The sequence below is a fragment of the Podarcis gaigeae genome (genome assembly GCF_964106915.1).
Source record: "Podarcis gaigeae genome assembly, chromosome: Z".
NCBI lineage: Eukaryota > Metazoa > Chordata > Lepidosauria > Squamata > Lacertidae > Podarcis > Podarcis gaigeae.
Window position 1 is genome coordinate 10781185 of NC_139691.1, and position 23772 is coordinate 10804956.

The 23772-nt window shown below is 44.7% G+C and overlaps 1 protein-coding gene and 2 long non-coding RNA genes across 8 annotated transcripts; 1 reads left to right on the forward strand and 2 right to left on the reverse strand.

The window, feature by feature from the left end:
* Positions 1-2490: 2490 nt before the first annotated feature.
* Positions 2491-5232, reverse strand: LOC310837112. 2 transcript variants are annotated; one of them, XR_014560433.1, is made up of 3 exons: positions 4768-5232; positions 4127-4259; positions 2491-2668 (listed from the first exon to the last, which is right to left on the reverse strand). It is a non-coding gene; the product is annotated as an uncharacterized lncRNA (long non-coding RNA). The 2 variants fall into 2 exon arrangements; XR_014560434.1 differs by having other exon boundaries at positions 4853-5227.
* Positions 5233-5691: 459 nt separating this feature from the next.
* On the forward strand, positions 5692-22649 carry LOC310836536. 4 transcript variants are annotated; one of them, XR_014560116.1, is made up of 4 exons: positions 5692-6166; positions 11621-11723; positions 20319-20426; positions 22078-22649. It is a non-coding gene; the product is annotated as an uncharacterized lncRNA (long non-coding RNA). The 4 variants fall into 4 exon arrangements; XR_014560117.1 differs by lacking the exon at positions 5692-6166 and adding an exon at positions 9515-9626 and having other exon boundaries at positions 21975-22649; XR_014560118.1 differs by lacking the exon at positions 5692-6166 and adding an exon at positions 9515-9626.
* Positions 7060-12426, reverse strand: LOC310836506 (stomatin-like). 2 transcript variants are annotated; one of them, XM_083721894.1, is made up of 7 exons: positions 12184-12426; positions 11614-11717; positions 10312-10381; positions 9815-9897; positions 9431-9634; positions 8097-8231; positions 7060-7435 (listed from the first exon to the last, which is right to left on the reverse strand). In XM_083721894.1, exons 1-7 carry the CDS (start codon positions 12221-12223, stop codon positions 7241-7243), a joined length of 831 nt encoding a protein of 276 aa, XP_083578020.1. In that variant the 5' UTR covers positions 12224-12426; the 3' UTR covers positions 7060-7240. The 2 variants fall into 2 exon arrangements, with proteins under 2 accessions (XP_083578020.1, XP_083578021.1); XM_083721895.1 differs by lacking the exon at positions 11614-11717 and having other exon boundaries at positions 12184-12423.
* Positions 22650-23772: the final 1123 nt, after the last annotated feature.

Genomic DNA, 23772 nt, shown 5'->3' on the forward strand with positions numbered 1-23772 from the left:
AAGTTAACCACACTGACGTGGTCATTGTCTTGTTGTGCAGCATTGTCTTGTTGTGCAGCTACGTGATAAAGGGGAACCTTTATTGGAAAAGGTGAGGTGATCTATTTTTGTTATTATTTTTGTTAACGTTTATGATTGCAAGGATTTAAACATGTGCTTATAAAGTAAGGGTTCATAATCTCTCTCCTCGCCCCCTTTGACTATGGAAATATATAAGTGAGGGTTTTTAAACAAAACGGGACGGGAAATCTGCGGCGATGAGGTTCAAGATAACGTGGATGCTGCTGCAACAATGGAGGACGGGAAGGCTGCTCTGAGCTATACATGCACCTTTATGTCAAGAGAGAAACACCATTCCCTTACTAGATTTGAATATGAAAAGCCCATAAGTGCCCGAGCACATAAAACATATAAAAACCTTGCCTCCGAGAAAAAGAAAAATCCCCGTCGTGTAATTAATAAAGAATCTGTGCAGCTCTGGTGAGAGCGCCTTACCTCGACGCCATCTTCTTCCTTCCACCCCAACCCCCTCCTTACTATTACTACTACTATTATTATTTATTTATTGAATTTTATATACCGCCCTATACCCGGAGGTCTCAGATTGATGGGATTAAAGGAATACAAAACTATCAATGAACTATGAGGAAGCGAATTAAAATTTGGACTGTTGGATCGTTGGACAATTTATGACGGAGGAATTAAAAGCAAACCGGTCAGAAAGGAGCAGATTTTTCTGCACAGAGAGCTGGAAAGTCTTAACGGTGGGGCAAATCTGCTCGAGTGCCTCGGATCGCGGGGAGAGGCTGTACAGTAATAAGAACTTGAACTGTGAAGGAAAAGTGGTTAGCGCGCCCCGCCCCGCCGCCGCCGATTATGGGCTGGTTGGAAAATGCACCAAGCGAGATGGTCGACCTTTGAGTTCTTGCTGTAAAAAAGAAGAGAAAAAGACCAGTCCCTGCTGAATTATTGAATAATATTATATAACATTGAATAAAAATTCCTCTCTTTTCATCTGCGTGTATAATCTTCTTGCTGCTCAACTCCCTGTTTGTAAAAAATTGAAAATCAGTAAAAAAGATTTGACAAAAAAACTAGAACACTGAAATAATAATAATAGAAATAGGTCAACAAGAGCATACATACATACATACATACATACATACATACATACATACAGTGTTCTGGAAAATAGCACCAACCATTTGAGGAGCGTCCAATTGACATGCAATTGGTGACGTGCGGGTCCGGCAGAACGAGGGAGGACATGCTCATGTGTGTGTGTGCCACTGGCAAAAGTGGGCAATTGATGCAACATAAACAAAGGCTGGAGGTGTTAACAGTTGTATATCAAGGTATCGAAGTCACCACAATTTTTTGGTTTGTTTTTTTTAAAGATTTTTATTAAAGTTTCAAAAGTTATATAAAAACAAAACAAACAATAATACAAACAGACAAAAAAAAACAAGTATAATTTCAATCCCTTATTTTCTTATAACTTACTTCCCCGACTTCCTCATACCTCCCCTCTCTGTATTCCAATTTCTAATTTATTAATTCAGCAAATCCTTTCCCTTAATTTTGATTTAATTTTTAACCTTTCTTTTCTTTTTACTTATCCATTACAGCTGGAAACCACATAATTTCTAATCCAACGTCATTCTAACATTCATTAATTTTGCAATATTTCTTAAGATAGTCTTTAAATTTCTTCCAATCTTCTTCCGCTGTCTCTCTCCCCTGGTCTCGGATTCTGCCAGTCATTTCTGCCAGTCCCATGTAGTCTTATCACCTTCATCTGCCATTCTTCCAAGGTGGGTAGATCTTGTGTCTTCCAATACTTTGCGATGAGTATTCTTGCTGCTGTTGTAGCATACATAAAAAAAGTTCTATCCTTCTTTGGCACCAATTGGCCGACAATACCCAAGAGAAAGGCCTCTGGTTTCTTCAGAAAGGTATATTTAAATACCTTTTTCAGTTCATTATATATCATTTCCCAGAACGCCTTAATCTTTGGGCACGTCCACCAAAGGTGAAAGAAAGTACCTTCATTTTCTTTACATTTCCAACATTTATTATCAGGCAAGTGGTAAATTTTTGCAAGCTTGACTGGGGTCATGTACCACCTATAAATCATTTTCATAATATTCTCTCTTAAGGCATTACATGCCGTAAATTTCATTCCGGTGGTCCACAACTTTTCCCAGTCAGCAAACATAATGTTATGACCAATATCTTGTGCCCACTTGATCATGGCTGATTTCACCGTTTTATCCTGCGTATTCCATTTCAACAGCAAGTTATACATTTTTGACAATTTTTTTGTATTGGATTCTAACAATTCTGTTTCCAATTTTGATTTTTCCACCTGGAAGCCAATTTTCCTGTCCATCTTATAAACCTCCATTATTTGATAATAATGAAGCCAGTCTCGCACTTTATCTTTTAATTTCTCAAAACTCTGCAATTTCAGTTTGTCCCCTTCCACAATTTTTTGGTTTGAGGGCAGAGGTGTCTACTTGGCATAATCAGTGGGTGTCTTTCGCAGATGACAGCCGTTCATGGAATCTTCTGTTTCCAGAGTTGCTGTCTTCCGCAGAGGATGGTTGTAGTTCCAGATCCTCTGATGTTGACCTTGCTGGTTTGCGGCCACTGCAGGTGATCTGTACTGCGGCGAAAGGGACTAATTTCAGCAATGTAAAATCCAAGTAGCCCACCAGATTTCTTTGTTCAGAACTCACAGCATGAGCTGTGGTGTAGCGTGGGAGGAGCATGGGGGACATGGCCCCAGGGGCAGAACATGGGGGTCCCCCCGTGAACCAGATATCCCTCCCCCCCCATTCTCGCGCCCTGCCAGAGGTGGGGGCTGATGGCTGCGGAGGGTGAAGATCTCTGTGTGTCCTGCATTCCCAGCCGCAACTCCTCCTTCCCTGGGTCAGGAAGGAGGGCAGCTATGGGGCACCCAGCTGAGGCTCTTCTTTCCCTGGGTCAAGGCTGACCTGGGGGCAGAGAGCAGCTGCGGTGTCCAAACCATCATCCGGGACAGTAGTGCCCCCTAGGTAAAGGTAAAGGGACCCCTGACCATTAGGTCCAGTCGTGACCGGCTCTGGGGTTGCGGCGCTCATCTCACTTTATTGGCTGAGGGAGCCGGTGTACAGCTTCCGGGTCATGTGGCGAGAATGACTAAGCTGCTTCTGGCGAAACCATAGCAGCACACAGAAACGCTGTTTACCTTCCTGCCGGAGCGGTACCTATTTATGTACTTGCACTTTGACGTGCTTCCGAACTGCTAGGTTGGCAGGAGCAGGGACCGAGCAACGGGAGCTCACCCCCTTGCAGGGATTCGAACCGCCAACTTTCTGATTGACAAGTCCTAGGCTCTGTGGTTTAACCCACAGTGCCACCTGCGTCTCACAGTGCCCCTAGCCCTCCCTCAAATCAAATTAAAAGCAGTTAAAAGCCACCTTGAAAATGACACGCAACACAACATTCCTAAAATGTGTGTGTGTGATGGTAAATTGATGCCCACCCCCTGTGGCATATTACCAGACGGGTGGTGCAGGAAATGCACCAGGCAGTAGAGCCTATGGAATGGAGGAAGAGTGCCTGTCTTGGGGCCAGAGGGTTGTTGGCCCTTTAAAGGCTTTGAAGTTCTAACAATCTGTGTTGTCCCATCCTTCTTCGGACAGAGCTCATAAGGGCTTGTCCACAGCTCCGTATGACCCACCCGCACCCGTGTTTTCTAGGCACAGGACAAGTGGAAGTGTGGATGAGCCCTGAGATCCCATTGTGGTGTAAACACGAGGGCAGGGGAAGTAGTCACTTTAAACAGAATGTATTTACAGCTGGGTCATGCAACGAAACGTTGCAGTCTGGAGTGCTGCCCTTCGGGATTTCAACCACTCCATTCCTATCCCGCCCCCCGCCCCCTGCCAAGCATTCAACCTTCCATGGCTGCATTCAGTCGTCTTTAGGCTACTTTTTGAATCACTCCCCTCCACCAAGGTGGGTGTTGTTGTTGTTGTTGTTTTTAAATCAAAATCAAAAACAATAACAACAATTATTCTGTGCTTCTGTAATCCTTGGGCTTATGGTCTTGCAGGCAATGCATTCCTTCCAGGCTTACCTTCTTTCCCGGGCAGGATATTTCGGAGGGTTTGTGCAGCCTGCTGGTGGCATTCCATGTCAGGACCCAAGGCACAAAGGCATGAAACTGCCACCAGCGGACCCAGCATAGATGTTGGAAGCTCCAGGGAGGGCTGAGGAGAGACCAAGAGAAGTTACTGTTAGGACAAGAAGCCAGCATATAGGCAGTGCTCTGGTTCACTAAATGTTGTTAGACTGTCATCATCATCACCACCTCAAGACAGTGGCTGAAAACAGTGCTTTCCCCCCTAAAAATATGTTTAGGGGTACCTCACTTTCCTACTCATATTGAAATACTGCCCCTCAATGATGCCAAACTTAGATTCACAAAATGTTTAGGGGTATGTGTACCCCTGAATATATATTCAGCACTGGCTGAATATATATTTTTCTTTTTCTGTCTCTTCCTTTCCATGTTAAACTAGATTAGAGGGGGCCAGCCTCCCCCCAGAGTTGATGAGCACACCATTCAAATGGTGTGTGTGTGTGTGCACTGTGTCATGTGATCAAGTATGTGCCCCCCGCATATTTCTTTCAATTTGGCACCCCTAACTATATATAATACTAACATTTCCTTTAGAGCCTTCATTATTCTCTGCCAAAAACTTGTCTTTCTTTGACCTTTGATAGCTATTTGCCAAAGTTTGTGTTGCCAATATTCTGGACCCTAGAGCTAAGTCCACTAGAAATGTCAACATTCACTTACAGCCAGAAGTTTGCCAGATGCCATCCTGTCAACAAAAAAAGCAAAGATCACCACAGTAGATCTCTCTAAACCCTGTATGTGCTGAGGATACAAGAACCTCAAGAACCTCAGTTCAAACGGATGCACATTTCGTTGCTAAGCAATGGCTGTTGGTGACATCAAATGCACAGCCACCACACCAAGGTTCTACAAGGGTCAGTGTGGCATAGCAGTTAGTGTTGGACTAGGACCTGGGATACTAGGGTTCAAATCCCCAGGGACTCAGTCTTGAGCCAGTCGTTCCCTCTCAGCCCAACCTGCCCTACAGAGTTGTTGTGAAGATAAAATGAGAAGGAGAAATATGTATGTCACTTTGAACTCCTTGGAGGAAAACTAGGATATAAATGTCTTAAACAGATCAATAAACATAACAGCCATGCGGTTCTCTTAAACTGCATTTTTGTACTTGAGGTTCATCTATGCTTGTTGTACAACTAGATTGACAATATCACTTCCAATTTGCCTGACTTGGGACACAGCTTCAAGATTGAAAGTTTTTGTTTCAGCTTATTTTGCATGTAAACAGATTGGCTTCATAAGGAAGCAGACTTGTTTCAACCACGCTCTCCTGTATCTAGGATTATTTCATGTTGCTAAATACTTGGGACATGCTCATAGGCTTGCAATGTATTCAGAGCCACACTGTCTGTCTCTGATGCTGGGGGCTACATACACGAGTGTTAAAACGCTGAGGTCATTCATAAAATGATAGGACTGTTGGAAGGGACCCTAAGGGTCATTTTGTGCAACCCCTTGTAATGTAGGAATCACAGACCATTTGCCCCTCGGTGTGTTTCAAGTCACTTTTTAATGTTGCTGTACACACAACATAGAAGCCCTTCTTCCTGTGATTCCTCCATGAAAAGTCCAGAGAATGGCAACATGAGAATGGGCCTTTTATACGGTGGCTCCCCACTTGTGGAATGGTTTCACTAGGGAGGCACCAGGCAAAAACATTCCTCTCTTCCCAGGCCTTTATCCATGGCCTTTTTAAATGTGTGTGTGGTGTTGTTTTTGTTTGTTACTATGGTGTGTATTTTTGTGTTTTTATATTGTAAACCACCCTGTGATCCTCAGATGAAGGGCAGTATTGAAATTTTAACAACAACCACCTGATTTGTTCCACCACACCAAACTCCTTTTAAAGAAAACTGGCATCTGAGCGTGTGCAACAGTTTTCTCAAATGTACACACCTCCGGATGGAAGATGGTTTGAGGGAATTGCACCAAGCAGCAGTATTTCCCAAGACATTATAGGACACCTAAGAATTGTAGGTAAGTTCATTTGTACTTGGCTTCAAACACCAGCAGTGGGAGATTACTGGGTGCAAACAATAATGTGTGCTCTGCTTAAGTTGGTGGCCACCACCGCATCTTGTGATAGGAAGTTTCATAGTTAAAACATGCCCTATACTGATTCGCCCATCGTTCTTTGGATGGTTCTTTAAATATCTCTCTGTGTGTATTGGGCTGCAGGGATGTAGGAACAGAGGAAGCTGCCTTAGACTGCATATACACTCCCATTTACTCTGCATGCAGTGCATCCCACAGCTTTTTGGGGAGGCAGTATACATACGTTAGCCACAATTCATATTCCTCCTCGTGTTTCTTATGAAATACTGCATCTTGATATGTTTTTTTTCTCCAAACCTCCTTCCATCTGGATTGAGAAAAAGAATCACCTTGTTGTGTTTTAAGCTGGTAATGTCTACACAGCCTTATATAGACCGAACTGGTCCATCTACCTCAGTACAGTCTACAGCGACTGGCAGTAGCTCTCCAGGGTTTCAGACAGGAAGTCTTCTCTAGCCCTACCTAGAGATGCCAGGGGTTGAACCTGGGACCTTCTGAATGCAGCCTATAAGGCCCTTAGAGCCAGTGTGGTGTAGTGGTTAAGAGCGGTGGACTCGTAATCTGGGGAACTGGGTTTGCTTCCCCGCTTCTCCACATACAGCTGCTGGGTGACCTTGGGCTAGTCACACTTCTCTGAAATCTCTCAGCCTCACTCACCTCACAGAATGTTTGTTGGGGAGGAAGGGAAAGGAGAATGTTAGCCGCTTTGAGACTCCTTAGGGTAGTGATAAAGCGGGATAACAAATCCAAACTCTTCTTCTTCTTCAGAAATTGGACAAAGGGGGACAAAAGGGAGATGCACAGATGACTGAGAATACAGGGTTAAAATCAGTAACTTTATTCCTGTTTGGGAAGAGAAGTGAAAAAACAATATGTAAAAAAACCCTCTGCTAACAAACAATTAAATTAATGTTCCTTTGTCCAACACTGCATTGCACTTTTAAGAAAATCTGGGCTCCTGAGAAACAGCCCCTCGTCCTGCATCTACACCCCCAGTTAACGTTTTGTTCCAATGAGACATTGCAGCATATCCAATGGCAGCGGAAATATAATGGTAGAGTTCTTCTCAGCAGCGATAGTGGTCAGAGTCTGTAGGTAGCGAAGCTGGAGGGCTGCAGGAGACTCTGTGATCACGATGGCGGCTTCCTTCAAGGCCAGGGAGGAGTTCCTTTCACCTTCTGCTGCAATCACCTAGAAGAGAAGAAATTCCAGGTAAGGAGTTTGGAGTTTTACATCAGGGTGGCCTTATGTAACAGCTGCACCCATTCCTAAGTAAGTCAGACCTAGTCATAGAGATACATGCCACAGGCTAGGAATGAACTCATTCAGTTGAATGACTCTCACCTTATTTCGTTAATGAAAGCTAAGTCTGTCAGACATCTATAAAGAAAGTTAGAAAGCAAATATGTGGAGGCAATGTTCTAAGGCTTATTAGGCAGATGTGGAGGTTGTGATTAAGGACACTATAGTCAATCACTGTTGCTAGGCAATCAGAAGGAATGGGAGACATTTCCTCTATCTTCCCCACTTGAAAGTAATAATTATCTTCCCAGGAGTTGCTTACAGCAAAAAGTACAGGGACAAATAAATGACAGCCTTTAATGGCTGTGGGACTAGGAAAAAATGTAACAGTATGGAAACAGACTTGTGGGAAATGGAGACTTGGAGGGCCATATTTGACCCTAGGGCCTGAGGTTCCCCAACCCTAATTTAAAGTCATAGACCCCAGGTTAATAGCCCTACAATGCCAATGTTGGCCTTTACTGTACTTCCTACTGCCCCTTTGCTGTCTTCTGGGTGATGAACTTTCTGGAAAGTCACCAGCTAAACCAAATCTATAGAACTCCTGTACCTTTGCTCTTGCTTCGCGGGTAGCTTCTGCTTCAGCAGCCATGGCTCTCTGGAGTTGGATGGGCAGCTTCACATCTTTGATCTCTACCCGCTCCACCTTTATACCCCAGTCATCTGTGGCTTCATCTAATGTGACCTGTTTATTAAATATATATAGATATGCAGGAATGCACTTGTCCATCAAGATATTATTATGCAAGAGGTCAGGCTGGTCCAATGGAGATCACAGAAGCTGGGATAAAAACAGGGAACTATATTAACCCCATGGGTCAAATGGCTATCTTTACCCCACTCCTCCTGGACCACAGTTATGTCAGGTGACCTTTTTGCCCTTCAAAATCCCCTTCTGAAGCTCTGTTTGGAGTAGCACTTTGAAAAGGCCCGCAAGAGCATAAGATGAATCTGCTACATCAGCCAGTGTTCCATCTTGTCTAGCATCCAGGCGAACTAAATGCAGTGGTGGAGCTTCTTGCTCTGGCACTGGGGGCGGAGAGCAGGCAGGGGCATGGCTGGCGCACGTCCCGGGGGCGTGGTGCGTGTCCCGGGGGCGTGGTGCACAGCCTGCAGGGGCATGGCACATGTCCTGGGGGCATGGCGTGGAGGGGCAGCTGTGATGGCACCCCACCGGGATCATGGTGCTGGTGGCGGTGCTCTGCCCCTGCCCCCCTCTTCCTCTGCCAGTGACTAGATGTCTTAGCCCACAAGCAGGACATGAGCACAACAGCACTCTGCCCACCTGCAATTCCCAGCATCTGGTATTCAGAGGGAGATTATCTCTGACAGTGGAGGTAGAACATAGCCATCAAGGCTAGCAGCCGTTTATAGTTTTATCCTCAATGAATTTGACTAATCCCTTTTCAAAACCATCCAAGTTGGTGACCATCACTGCTTCCTGTGGGAGCAAGCTCCATAGTTTAACCTTGTGGTGCATGAAGAAGTCCTTTCTCGTATCTGCCCTGCACCTTCCAACATTCAGCCTCATTAAGGTCAACTCCTGTTGAGTGCTTTAATTCCAAACACCAACAGAATGCTACTGTTAGATTATCTAGTTCCATCTCCAAGTAACGTATACCCTTCACACTATAGATAGACCAGTGCTTATAATCCTGTTTATAATCCAAAGACAGTTGTTGTTTATCAACAAGCAGTCACATTCTAGCATTTCATGCATCTGAAATTAATTAAAAAACATGCCGTGTTCTACATGCTTTCTGCTCGTCCCGACATATAAGTCAAAGCTTTTTTTGTTAGTCATATCCCCTCAGAACAGACTTTCAATTCCATACTCCAAATGGGGACGTGATTCACCCCACAACTCAGCCGTTGCTGTCATACCTGCATGCTGTGGGCAATTTCCTCCCGGTCAGAGAGGATCTGAGAGAGGCTCTTGGTCCCAAGAACGTTCCTCAATGTGGTCTGAGCCAGGAGCCGAGTGGCTGAGTCTGCATAAGCAACATTTGTCACAGAGAGGATGGCATTCTGAACTCGGTAGTAAACCACACCGTCCACAAGAACCGTCACCGAATCTTTGGTAAGAATCTAGGGTAGAAGCAGGAGCAGGAGGAGTTACAAAATAAAGCAATGAGTCAAAGCATGTTTCTAGTAGCAGCTGCTAAGAACATGTCAGGAGGAACCAAATGCAAGCAGACGAGTTATTAGACAATGATTCTATATGGTATTCAAAAGAGATGAAAGAGGTGAAGGACCAGAAATACTTACTTCCTGGGGGGCTATATCAAATGACACAGTCCTCATGTCTACTGTGACAACATTGTCTATGCAGGGCAGGATTAAATAGATACCTGCAGGAAAAGAAATTATAACCACCACTGGAGACGTAGGTTTGTACAATTATAGTGTATTAATGCACTCTGTCCCCCTTGTTCAACAAACCTGCTAACTTCTTTTCCAGTTAGTAAAGTGACAGGGAAATGCATTGAAAACTGTCACGACCACACCATATATTAGCGCACAGCCAACCCTGAAGAATCCTGGGAGCTGCGGTTTACACTCTGCAGAGCTGCAAACCCCAGCGTCTTTAACAAACCACAGTTCCCAGGATTCCTTGGGGGAAGCCACGTGCTTTAAATTAATTGTATGGACCTGACCTGAATGAGATGGTCCTTGGAATCATGGGTAGGCCAATGGCAAAGGTAAAGAGAGGAGAAACTTGCAGCAAAATCCTGTTGTATGCTAGAACATAATATAATACTCACCTGGGCCTTTTGCACCTTTTAGGATGTGTCCTAGTCTAAAGATGACAGCTCGCTGATATTCCATGACAATCTGAAATGAAGGGACAGCAGGGAGTCACATATAATATCCTAGAGAGTTTTTGCCACCACACACGTTTCAGATTATACATTCCCACCAGCGCTTGGGGAGCAAGAGGAGCTGGGGCAACCACAGAGCACATAAAACTTTTACCACCCCCCTGCTCTGCTTTTGCTGCTGCTCCCCCTTGAAAGGAAGGGATAGATGCTGGAACACACAGCAGCTGCCCTTGACATCACACTTCTTGGTGGAGTGGGGATTTTTAAAAACAAACAGCGGGGTGTTGTGAATTATTTTGGGACTATGGAGGGCGCTGTTAGTCTTTTTATTTTTATGTATTAGTAAATGGGAATATTTCTTTATTGTTTACATACTGCTAACTTTTTCCTATTACTATTAAGTGTGTGTCTTGTTGTGTCTTGTTTTGTTTCCCTAATAAGTTGTATGAAACATTAATGTGTTATATGATCGCCCCCCTTTTCTATGGTGTAATGTACTTATGCATATACATTTCTTCAGTGTAAGTTGCTTTGAGACCTTTTGAGTGATAAGTGATTAATAAAGAAAATAATAATAATTTAATAAATGCAAATTGTATTTGCAATGCCCATGCTTGCTGTTTACAGGGTAGAACAGCTGTCCCAGAAGTTTGAATAATGAAGCACGGTGACTTTTGGCAATGCTTGAAGCTGGGTTATACAAGCAGTGGGGGCTGGTGCCCATTAAGAATGGTGGGACAGAATACAGGGAGCCCAATATCAGGTAGCACCAGGACCCATAACAGGTGGAGCCATTCTACCTTCTTCTGAATTCTGCAAGGGCAATACTGAGACTGAAGAGGAGTACATTGACAGGCAGTGCCCCCCCCCCCCAGTATAAATACAGTGGTACCTTGGTTTGCAACCATTTTGGATTACAACCATGTCAAACCTGGAAGTGCGTGTCCCCTTTTTTATTATTACAACCCATTTGGGGGGGGGGATTTCAACCCATTTTTGGGGGGAGGCCTCATTAGCAAAAGCGCCCCTTAGCTTACAACCTGTTTTGGTTTACAACCGGACCTCCGGAACAAATTATGGTTGTAAACCAAGGTACCACTGTAAGGAAGAAGACAGGCAGGTGGGGGCCAGTTGAGGAGCAGTACCCCATTTGCCCTAATGGACCATTCAACCCCTAGCAACCATAATAGCAGCATAAAATCTCAGAAGCAGAACTGCTTCCCAATGAACTCTCTTCTTATTTACCTCAAAGCAGAGAAATGCAGACAAAGGGAAGGTCAGAAGGAAGAACAAGAAGGAAAAGAGGACCAGGATCCAGCCACATGCCCCAAGGTCTCCACTGGAGTTCTCTAGAGGTGAGGAGAGGCACACAAATTTGGAACGTGTATATAGTTATGTTATTTCTGTTTGTTAAAAAAGAAAAGCAAAAATTCTGCAGCCAGAAGGGGGGAAAACAATGGTTGTGATCACTACAAAAATAAAACATTTGCCTGGGGAAACTTTTGGCCTTCCAGATATTATTCTTACTGATTATCCTCCCTGCACCCAAAGGACCCAGTGTGGGTTACTACAGTTAAATCAGAATTTTTTAAAAAAAATTTTTTAAAGCAACTTACAGAAATAAGGTGGGTCCTAAAAAAACTGTTGTCAGATTCCAACCTCTACCAGCCACACGCTGCAGGATGAAAGCAAACGCCCTTCCCCGTTGCCTGTCACTTAGTAAGGCAGACTGCTCTTTTACAAGTTCCATTTAGCCACCATAGCTATTTACTCATTTTTAAAGCATTGGCTTCCACCTTCATAAATCTGCCTCACCGTTAAACCTGGCGTTCTCCTGCTTCTCCCGGGCGCTCATCCCCTTAACCTCCACCAGGACACCGACCGACTTGCCCAGCTTGGCGATTTGCTGCAGCCCCGGAGCAACAGGAGCTCCGGATCAGAGCCTAGCTTGCTCAGGGGTCGACGGCGGTTGCTCCACCAACGCTCGATCTGCCTCTCTTTCTTCCGACCAGCCCGACGGCCCGTGACGACCCCCGACGGCTCCTCCTGGGTCCGCACTACACGTTGTCCCCTTGGCAGAGGGAAAGCGTATAGAGGACGCGGCTCTCGGAGCGCGCACTGAGCGCTTTGCCCCGTGGAATCCACTGGGGAAGGAAGGCCAGTCATTCAGCCGCCTAGGGTGCAAACCTCAGAGGGGGCACAGTTTTATACATATGAGTTTTTGTTATATCTTATAAATTTCTGACAACGTTTTTCTTTTTAGCTTTTGAAGAATTTCATTATATCTACTAGTCTGTTTTTGGAAATTGAAGTTAGCAAAGCGGGTCGGGGAGGGAGCGGGCAGGCGCAAGTACTTAGCCTTGCCTGGGGCGCAAAATTAGTCTGGCGCCGGCGCGGCTGAGAACTTGCTTAACACGCGCTGGATCGCTCAGGTTTGCTTACTTGGGTTTGCTTACTTGGGGCTTCCTTACTTCCTAGTAAACGTGCACAGGACTGGGCTGTAACAACTACAGCTACAGCTTCTGGTTGGCCACTGTGGGGACAGGATGTTGGGCCTTTGGCCTAATCCAGTGGACTCTTCTTATGTCGCTATTTTAAAAAGGCAATCCTATGCATTCTACTCGGAAGTAAAAGCCTCGTTGAGTTTAATGGGGTTTAGTCCAAGGTACAAGACTTCAATTTCTTCATCTCCGCCTGCAGTGCTAATATTCTAGAAAAAGAGGTGCCAGAACTCCTCATGAATGGCAATTGCGTCCACCTGAGAGGTGCTGGAACTGAGTTCCTGTGAGTTCCCCCTTTAAAAAAAGCTCCTGCCCGCCTGCCCCCCCCATCAGAGCAGCCAGTTTAAACTGCTTAGAGCATGGCAAACTAAAGCCCCGGGGGCCAGATCTGGCCCAATTGCTTTCTAAATCCGGCCCGCGGACGGTCCAGGAATCAGCGTGTTTTTACATGAGTAGAATGTGTGCTTTTATTTAAAATGCACCTCTGGGATATTTGTGGGGCCTGCCTGGTGTTTTTACATAAGTAGAATGTGTGCTTTTATTTAAAATGCACATCTGGGTTATTTGTGGGGCATAGGAATTGGTTCATATATATTTTTTCAAAATATAGCCCGGCCCCCCACAAGGTCTGAGGGACCTGGAAAAGTTTGCTGACCCCTGGCTAGAGCACTGGTTCTCAATGCTTGTGGCAGGAGAGGGAGGCAAGGAGAGGGTGGGAAGATTCAAGGACAAATAAACATTTTAACATTTCACTGTAGTGTAGTATTGTAGCAAAATGTTTATCTTTTTTGCAGAATATGGATAAATGTCTTTTCAAAATGAGAGCAAGAGCATCAGGCGATACCATGAGGACAATCCTAGTTGTGATCCATAATCACTCTTTGAACACAGTGGAGAAGACTTGCTTAATGTGAAACCAGTGAGATTACCCAGCAAAAGTAAGCTCATACCTCTCATTGAGTTTGTATACATATTTAAGGTGCTTATATAAGTAGATCATTTATCATTATAATTTGGGAATGACTCACGTTCTTTTGTAGCTGCACAAAGAGCGTGGCATCCACTTTCTGGATGTCCTGTAATCATGTTATAAAGTAGTTGTGTTGTAGATTTTAAATCAAGCAGTGCTGAGAGTTGTTTCTTTTCATTTCCCCAAGTATTTTTTTACAGTCAAAAATCCGGTGTGGTGTGTGAGCAAATTTTTATTCTGAACGTGCTGCCTGGAGAAAAAAGTGTGAGAAGCACTGGCTTAGATGGTTGTTTTCATTGCTGCTGCTACTGTGCAGTGTATAAACCTTGTTATATAAAACTAAATAAACCAAGAGTGCTTTAAAGACTAACAAATTTATTGTGGGATAAGCTTTTGTGGGCTGGATTCTAGTCATCAAAAAGTATTGTGTTATTATTATCAGTTATATTATGATCAGTTAAATTTGTATCCGGCCCTTTCTCTTTAAAGCAGCCTAGGACAGCAAACATCAAAATGCTAGAACAATGAAATTTAAAGCAAAATAAAAACGTATTTTAAACATTTTATAACAATGCAAAACTATTTTTAAAAAAACTGCTTAGGACATCTAAAAACATCTAGAAGCAAACACCTGCCCTCACAGTTATTAATTTCGTGTTTGCTGTGGCCAATATCCAACAGTCACCAAATGCCAGGGTAAACAGGAATGTTTTAAAAGACCTCCTCCTAGCCAATAATGCACCTCACCAGGGAGGGCATTGCACAATGGGAAACCACCACTGAGAAGGCCCTATAGCAAGTCAACACTAGTGATCAGGGGTTACTTTGACACCCCCCCCCCACTGTACTTCTCTGTACAGGGTCAGGCCATTTCCCAACAAATGCAGTACTGATGGAGATACCAGGGATTGAACCTGGGGCTATAAGAATACACTGCAGATGCTCTATCACTGATGTAGCTCACTTTCCCTTTCATATAGGAACTTAGGGCGCTATCTTATACCAAGTCAGACTAGTGGTCCATCTAGCTTAGCATTGCCTACACTGGCTGGCAGTGGCTCTCTGGGGTTTCTGACATGTTTCAGTCCTACCCAGAGAGGCCAGGCGTTGAACATTGGACCTCCTGCATGCAAGCCAGAAGCTCTGCCACCAAGCAAATAACCCCTTCTCTATCAAGCAGGGTGTGAATGCCACAACACTCCTATGTTTGTCACCAGCATCTGACATACTGATCTGATACACTGCTGCCGAACATGGAGGTTCCACTTGTCCTGATTTAGAACTATTAATCTGACCTCTTCTCTTTTCAATTAATTTGTCTAATCCTTTAAAAAGATGAAAAACGTTGTCTAAGCTATTAACAACCAGCAGTGTTTCCATCAAGTAATGCTCATTAGAATCCAGTTGGCCACTATGAGAATGGGATGCTGGATTAGACCTCTGCCTGCATCCAGCAGGGCTCTTCTTTCCAACTCTCCCCAGAAGGTGGCAGTGCAGGACTATGTTTTAAGAGGATAAGTGTAAGCAAAAGGCACATGATGCTTCCTGACTTCAGTTGTCTTCTTGCTGGCTGTGCAATTGCACTAAGGCAGAAGTGTGGGAACCAGCAATGTATAGGCAACCCTACATTGTGGGGGGAACAGGACGGATGAGATGACCCTTAAGGCCATTTCCAACTCTGCAATTCTATGATACTTTTGCTTAGGAGAAGAAAGGGGGAATTCTTTAAAGGGTGGGTCTAGCCTCCTTAGTTCTTACCTTGGGGGTCTCAAATTTGTAACCAATGTTAGTCCTACTCAAAGAAGACCCAGCAGCAAGGATTACACCCAGCAGCCAGGCTCTCTAGTCACTTAAACTGGGTCTTCCCAGTGGCTCCCAGAATTAGCATGCATTTATATATGCATTTTAATAAAATTCACATTTCAGAACATAAGAAGAGTCTTGCTGGACCAGGCAAGTTGCCCATCTAGTCCAGCATCCTGTGGCCACTTAGATACCTGCAGAAAGCCCACAAACAGGACCCAAACCGAAGCAACACTCTTTCCTCCTGCAGTTTCCAGCAGCTGGTATAATAATAATAATAATTTATTATTTATACCCCGCCCATCTAGCTGGGTTTCCCCAGCAACTCTGGGCAGCTTCCAACAGAACACTAAAATACAATAACCTATTAAACATTAAAAGCTTCCCTGAACAGGGCTGCCTTCAGATGTCTTCCAAATGTCATATAGTAGTTTATTTCTTTGACATCTGATGGGAGGGCGTTCCACAGGGCAGGTGCCACTACCGAGAAGGCCCTCTGCCTGGTTCCCTGTAACTTGGCTTCTCGCAGGGAGGGAACCACCAGAAGGCCCTCGGTGCTGGACCTCAGTGTCCGGGCAGAACGATGGGGGTGGAGACGCTCCTTCAGGTATACTGGACCGAGGCCATTTAGGGCTCTAAAGGTCAGCAGCAACACTCTGAATTGTGCTCAGAAACGTACTGGGAGCCAGTGTAGGTCTTTCAAGACCGGTGTTATATGGTCCCAGTGGCCGCTCCCAGTCACCAGTCTAGCTGCTGCATTCTGGATTAGTTGCAGTTTCTGGGTCACCTGCAGTAGTCCAAGCAAAAGATAACTAGAGCATGCACCACTCTGGTGAGACAGTCTGTGGGCAGGTAGGGTCTCAGCCTACGTACCAGATGGAGCTGATAAACAGCTGCCCTGGACACAGAATTGACCTGCGCCTCCATGGGCGGCTGTGAGTCCAAAATGACTCCCAGGCTGTGCACCTGGTTCTTCAGGGGAATAGTTAGCTCATTCAGGACCAGGGAGTCCTCCACACCCACCCGCCTCCTGTCCCCCAAAAGCAGTACTTCTGTCTTGTCAGGATTCAACCTGCCTCTGACCATGGCAGCAGAGCATATGGCTAGTAGCCATAGCCTTATCCTTGGTGCCATTTAAAAATCCATCCAAATGGGTGACCAGCACTGCCTCTTGTGGGAGCAGATTTCATAACTGAACTCTTTGATGTGTGAAGGGTGGCTTTCTTTTATCTGTCCTGAATCTTACAACATTCAGTTTCATGAGAGGCCTCCAAGTTTTAGGGCCTAGGGGCTTTTTTTTTTGCAGAGCAGACAGAAGGTGACTGACAGATGAGCAGATTGTTTGAACAATGCAACAATAAAACAACACAATCCTAAAAGGACTTAACCAAATAAATACTCGTTGAAGCAAAACAGATCTAAGAACCTGCTTCAAAGTGGGCAATAGAAGAGAGCAAAGCCTTTCTTTTGGGGAGCTCCACAATAAAAAAAGACCCTCTCACTTATGCCCACCAAACAAACTTGATCACCATATGGGACAGCTGCATATTCCTGCATTGTGGCAATGTGGGCAATTCAGAGGGTTAAGTAAGTTTTACCCAAAGCAGGTTTGAAGAGAAATGGCATGTCAAGAGTTATAGCATATTCAGCAGAAGATGAAAATAACAATAACAATAATAATAATAATTTATTATTTATACCCCGCCCATCTGGCTGGGTTTCCCTAGCCACTCTGGGTGGCTTCCAACAGAACACTAAAATACAGTAACCTATTAAACATTAAAAGCTTCCCTAAACAGGGCTGCCTTCAGATGTCTTCTAAAAGTTTGGTAGTTATTTTTCTCTTTGACATCTGGTGGGAGGGCGTTCCACAGGGCGGGAGACTACAAAGCTACAAAACAAGACTACAAAACTCGTTATATACTGTGTACAAAGTTTATTTGGAGAAAACGACAATCATAACAAAGCACAAATGGTACCTGAAAAATGAGCAGATATTCCAAGGAAATCCATCTAGGCCAGGAAAAAGGAAAGTGATTAAATTTATACGGTAAACTATTTAGAGGCACCAAGCAAAATGGGGTACTGAGCCAAAGAGTTAATCTCCAATGAAATGACTCTCTGGTTTCATGATAAGAACATGCACCCCAGAGATTTTTCTTGTTCTATGATCATCCATGTCATGACTCTAAACAGAAATGTAGATTTGGGGGAATCACCTTATGAGCATGTTTGGCAAAAAAAACCTCTGATCATCTATGAAGGTGGCATCTCCAGGGAATGAAGTCAGATGAGCCCTCAGACAACATAACTCTTCTAAGACTGTTCCAGCACTACTGAAGCCCTGAAGGTACATAGCTCTTAATAAAGAGTTCATAGTCAACTTTCTGGCAAGAGCAGATCTATCCCTGAGAGTTCATTTAGGAAACACATCTTCCGCATTCTCAGATGTGAGCACTGTTGCTTATTCAAGCTCAAAACCACAAAACTCATAATGCAGAGTGACTGCGTGTGTGCGTGTATATGCATGCATGTATGTAGTATGTTTATATGAAAACATCCAAGATTTGTTTGTTTAAGTGAAACCAACTGCAGCCTTACCAGAATAAATCATGAGCAGGTGTTCCTTGAAGAACTATTCATCTAGATCAGCAGAATGGACAATCCCTTTGGGGGGGCGTTTCCAGTATGCCTAATGTTTATTTTGGAGAGGGAAGCTCATATTTGGGGCACCTGAATGCACTTAAAGGGATATCTACTTTGAGTTTGAATTGGATCATTCACTGATAACTGCTTGCAGTCAACGCAGCTGTAGACCAGAACGTCACTTTCTGATGAAGTCCAAAGAGCATTAGATATGAGTCTAGCAACCTTATTCTTGCGTACTGTGCAGTGAACCAAACTTGCAAATAGGCTGAAGGTAGTTAAGAATGATATATAGCCTGATACGTGAAGTGCCAACTTTAGATAGCTCATCAAGGTCACAGCTACATTACACTAGAGATTCCTCTTTTCCTTCTGATAAGAATGACTAATTAGCAACATATTCCCATGAATACTGTGTTCTATGAGCTGTTACAGCGGGCAAGGTTCCCTGGGAAGGGGAATTGTTGAACCGCTCTGAGCATAGGAGCCAATTCCTAGGGGCTAAAGTCCCTTTGGGCCACCCCAATAACATATATGTGGGGGCCAGCCCACCCACTCCCAAAGGTGATGGGCATTGGTGCACATGTGTGATTGATTATGTGAGGCAGAACTTACCTGCCCCCCTATTTTGTTCAAGTTGGCACCCCTGACTCTGAGAATTGTAGTTCTTTGTGAGGAAAGGGGCCTCCTAACAGCTCTCAGCACCCTTGGCAAAGCTCCCAGAATTCTTCAGAAGACTGTTTAAGTAGCATCATAGTGCTTTAAATGTATGGTGTGAATGGTGCCATAATATGCAAGACCTTGTATGGTCTCAAGTCCAATTGAAATAGAGAAACAGGCCAATTCAGCCACTGGCATGAGACCCTAAGAACTGAGTTGGGGATAATTTTGTAAGCTGTTTCCCAGCCACAATTCTCACCTCAGGAGACACTGATGTCCAGCACAAACATGCCTGCCACACACCACTTTCTGCCACTGTAGAACAAGGCTCAGCATTGAAAGCCAGCCAGCCCTTCATAATGAAGTTTTCAGCTGGTAAATTCCAATACCCCAGCAAAGTCAACATTCAACCTTGTTGCTTGGGAGCAAGATCCACGAGGGGGGCCTGGTTGGTAGCATAAATAGAACAATGTCCTCACTGCTCTCTTCCTTTTTCTCGCTGATTATTGGCAGCGACCAGCAGAGCTATCATCATCCTCATCCTCATCATCAATTCTATGCAGCCTAATATTTTAAAGAAAAACATCTCAAAGCAGTTTACAACACATCAAAACATCAAATAAAACAATCCGGAGTAAAACATTGCTGAAGGAAGTCAGATACATTCACAGCAACATAAGTAACAGGAAACTAAAGTATTATCTTAAAGATTTCAAAACAAAACATTACAAAGGAGGTTGACTTCAGAATGCACATTTAACGCAGCAAAGTTAATAAGAACAAATTTATCTTAAACATTTCAAAAGAAAACATTACTAAAAGATGTCAGATATATAATGCACATTTAAAACACCACGATTTGCAAAAGAATAAATGATGTATTATCATAAGCATAGAACGTATCTATTGCTGTTGCTGCAATCCTTCCAATGCTGATTCATGGTGGGTGGCAGCTGCAGAAGCACAGGCTCAAAGACCTGGGTCTGCACTAAGAGAAAGACCAGATGGCCTCTGGCCTCTTCAGCAGCCTGTGCTTTGTAGCTGGAATCAGTCAGCTGGAGCCCTTTCCTCCCAGGCCAGGTAAGAAAAAGATCTCCAAGATAGGGTGCAGGCAGGGCTCACAGCGAAGATGCGATCATGCCATTTTTTTAAAAAAGCATTGACTGTCCTGTTCCTACATTAACTACCAAATCTTGCTTGTGGGTCAAGGGGTGTGATGGGCTTATTCAGGCAGTATATTCCTGTATCAGAGACCTCACTGGGGACCTATAGAGAAACAGAGTGAACAGTAGAGGCTGGCCTCTTTGAGCACATGGGGGTCCCGTCCCACCAATTTCTGTCCTCCCAACTTGCCTCTCTACTTAGAACAGGTCCAGGTATGACCCTGGCTGTCAGCTTCCTTCTCTGTCTCAGTGTTGCCGATTCAGCAGCAATGAAGAGGAGGATCAGGACAAAACTCACCGTGTATTCAGATATGGGTAATATTGTGCTGATTTTCCTGATTATAATGCTCATGCTTCTGTTTCATTTAATAATGTTCCTTTTATACTGCAGTAAAGGTACCCGTGCCCGTACGGGCCAGTCTTGACAGACTCTGGGGTTATACTGCAGTACCTGTTGCATTAAATGGGACGCGGGTGGCACTGTGGGTTAAACCACAGAGCCTGGGGCTTGTCGATCAGAAGGTCAGTGGTTCGAATCCCCACAATGGGGTGTGCTCCCGTTGCTCGGTCCCTGCTTCTGCCAACCTAGCAGTTTGAAAGCACGTCAAAGTGCAAGTAGATAAATAGATACCACTCCGGCAGGAAGGTAAACGGTGTTTCTGTGCGCTGCTCTGGTTCACCAGAAGCGGCTTAGTCCTGCTGGCCACATGACCCGGAAGCTGTACGCCGGCTCCCTCGGTCAGTAAAGTGAGATGAGCACCGCAACCCCAGAGTTGGCCACAACTGCCCTAATGGTCAGGGGTCCCTTTATCTTTTTACCTGTTGCATTATGGAACTGTAGCTTTTTGACTGATATACCTGCGTGTTAAACGCCAGTGTGTGTGGTTTGAAACAACAACAAACTTCACTGGAAAATGTTGCCGATCTGCCATCCTTTTCACACCTGTGATTCTGTTCCATGAAAACAGCAGGGAAGAACTGTATGCCAATTTACCCCCCCCCCCCAATTCCATGACTTTACCCCAGCGATATTCTGGGTTATTAGGGTTGCCAGCTTATTTGGGGGGGGGGGGAGCCACCATCATTAAAATGAGTGCTAAACTTACACTAGATTTCATTAGCTTTCCGAAGAGGGCATTTAACTGTGTGAAAGTTCAGATATAATGCAGAAAGTAACAGTTAGGGGGAACATCAGGGAAACGAAATAAACTGCTGCCTAGAATTAGTCGGCTCCAGCCATCATTGCCTTTGGTGGGCTCCCTGCCTTCTGCCCATCAATCCAGTGGGCATAAGCTGCCTCAGTGAATTATGCAGTGGGGTAAGCACTTTCCATTATGCCTTTGGCACACCTTCATAGGGGCTCGGACAGGTGCTAAGGTAAAGGTAAAGGGACCACTGACCATTAGGTCCAGTCTTGGCCGAATCTGGGGTTGCAGCGCTCATCTTGCTTTATTGGCCGAGGGAGCCAGCATACAGCTTCCGGGTCATGTGGCCAGCATGACTAAGCAGAGCATGACTAAGCGTGACTAACCAGAGCAGCGCACAGAAACGCCGTTTACCTTCCCGCCGGAGCGGTACCTATTTATCTACTTGCACTTTGACGTGCTTTCAAACTGCTAGGTTGGCAGGAGCAGGGACCAAGCAACGGGAGCTCACCCCATTGCGGGGATTCGAACTGCTGACCTTCTGATTGGCAAGTCCTAGGCTCTGTGGTTTAACCCACAGCACCACCCACGTCCCTAGGACAGGTGGTACATGCAACCAAAACAAATGACTGTTCTCTTTTACACACACACACACACACACACACACACACACACACACCCTCCCCTCCATCTTGCTGACTCTCCCTCATAACACTAGAGCCGTGGTCACCCAATGAAGCTGAATATTGAGTGATTCGGGATAGACAAGAGAAAGAGCACTTCACACAGATCAGTCGATCTGTTGAATTCCTTCCCACTAGATGTAGTGATGGTAACCATTTGGATGGTTAAAAGACAGTAGACAACAAATCCATGGAGGCTTTCAGTGGCTATCAGCATGGACATCTGGCTGGCCACACTGAGAGCAAGATGCCTGGAACAGATGGGCCACTGGCTTGGCCAAAGAGACTGTTTTTACAAATTTTAAACTGCATGTTTCTCTGGGCAGGGACCTGTATGGTGCTGTATGACTAATGCAGAGTAATGCTCTGGTCTGGAGTAACCCTTGCCGTGGGGACAGTGGGTAAAAACATCGAATGCAACGACAGATTAAATAAAGATATTTATTTATTAAAATAACAATACAGTAATCATGTGGAAGAATATATGTTTTAGACTTATATTTTGATAGGGAAAGGGAGGTAAAAAAAAAAAGAGAGAAAGAAAGCATTTTCATAAACAATATTAACTGCACTTCTGGTGGATGGGTGTTCAGCATAAATTGCGTTTTCGTTTCTTCCGAGGGAGGGGCAAGTCCATCACTTGCCTCTGCTTGGTCCACACTGGGGATTGGTTGCCTGTGGCCATCCAGTCGTTGCTGGGCTGTAGCCCCTATCATCCCTGACTACTGTCAAAGTGAAAGGGGCTGATGGGAGCTGGAGTCCAGCAACATCTGGAAGGATGTGGGTTCCCCATCCCTGGGCTACATTTTGCAGTGTAGCTGCAAAGTGTAGTTGGTTTCAAATGATGCCCTACACCAGAAACTCCCTGCATGTAGAAAACCAGGACAACAAGGACAAAAGCCTTCCCATGCTAGATTTCTGCATGCAGGGAGCATTTTGCATGGAGAAGTGTGAAAGGCACTTGGAACCAGAAGCGGCATGGTCCATTCTGTTACATGTAGAGACCAGGCACTGGGCAAAGATGCTAGGGAGTTATGCCCCGAATTCCTGCCTCGCTGGGCTTCCTTTAACTCACCACACTGAAAAGGCACTGATGCTGCTCATTCCTTCTGGCAAACTAAATCTAGTTCCAGTCACAGGAGTGTTTGCTTTTAACAACACGTGAAAAGCAACAATTTGGACCACCAATTCAGCTTCAGCCACAAGTAAGGATGGCAAATGCCATTGTTCCCCTGTTCCTTTTCCCTTTGGGGTAGATGGGTGTTTGTTTACCGGCACAGCAATGAGTATGCCCTGCCTTTCGCAGCCAGACCTGATCAGGGTTTCTAAGCCTCACATATCTTTCCTCTTTGCAATTAAGTGTCTGAAGCGGCCGCTCCAGCTAAAATCAGTGTAAGATGGGGGGTGAAGAGGCCCAGGGGCAAAAGCTCTGAGACTTTGCATAGCAACAATGGCATTTGATCACATGTCCACATTTGAGATGCCAGCCACATCTTCCTGCAATGCTCCTGTGCTTTTCAGCTCCCATGGAGCCTTCCGTTACCATGCTGGGATACAGCGTCAGGTAATGAATTCCTGTCTCTATAAATGTTAAAGGCAGAGGCAAGGTGGGGGTGGACCGCTCTCACCACTTATTTGAATTATTATACAAGTAATAAAGACCACAAAAGCCATACCTTCTCACAGGTTTTTTTGTTATTGAAAGCTCACACACCATGCTAATACTATAATATTGTAGCTAACCTCAGTGTTGTCTGTTAGAAATTAAATCTACTATTCTGATTCACACTGGATACAAAACTTACGATGCAAATATACCAGGAAACCTTCAGT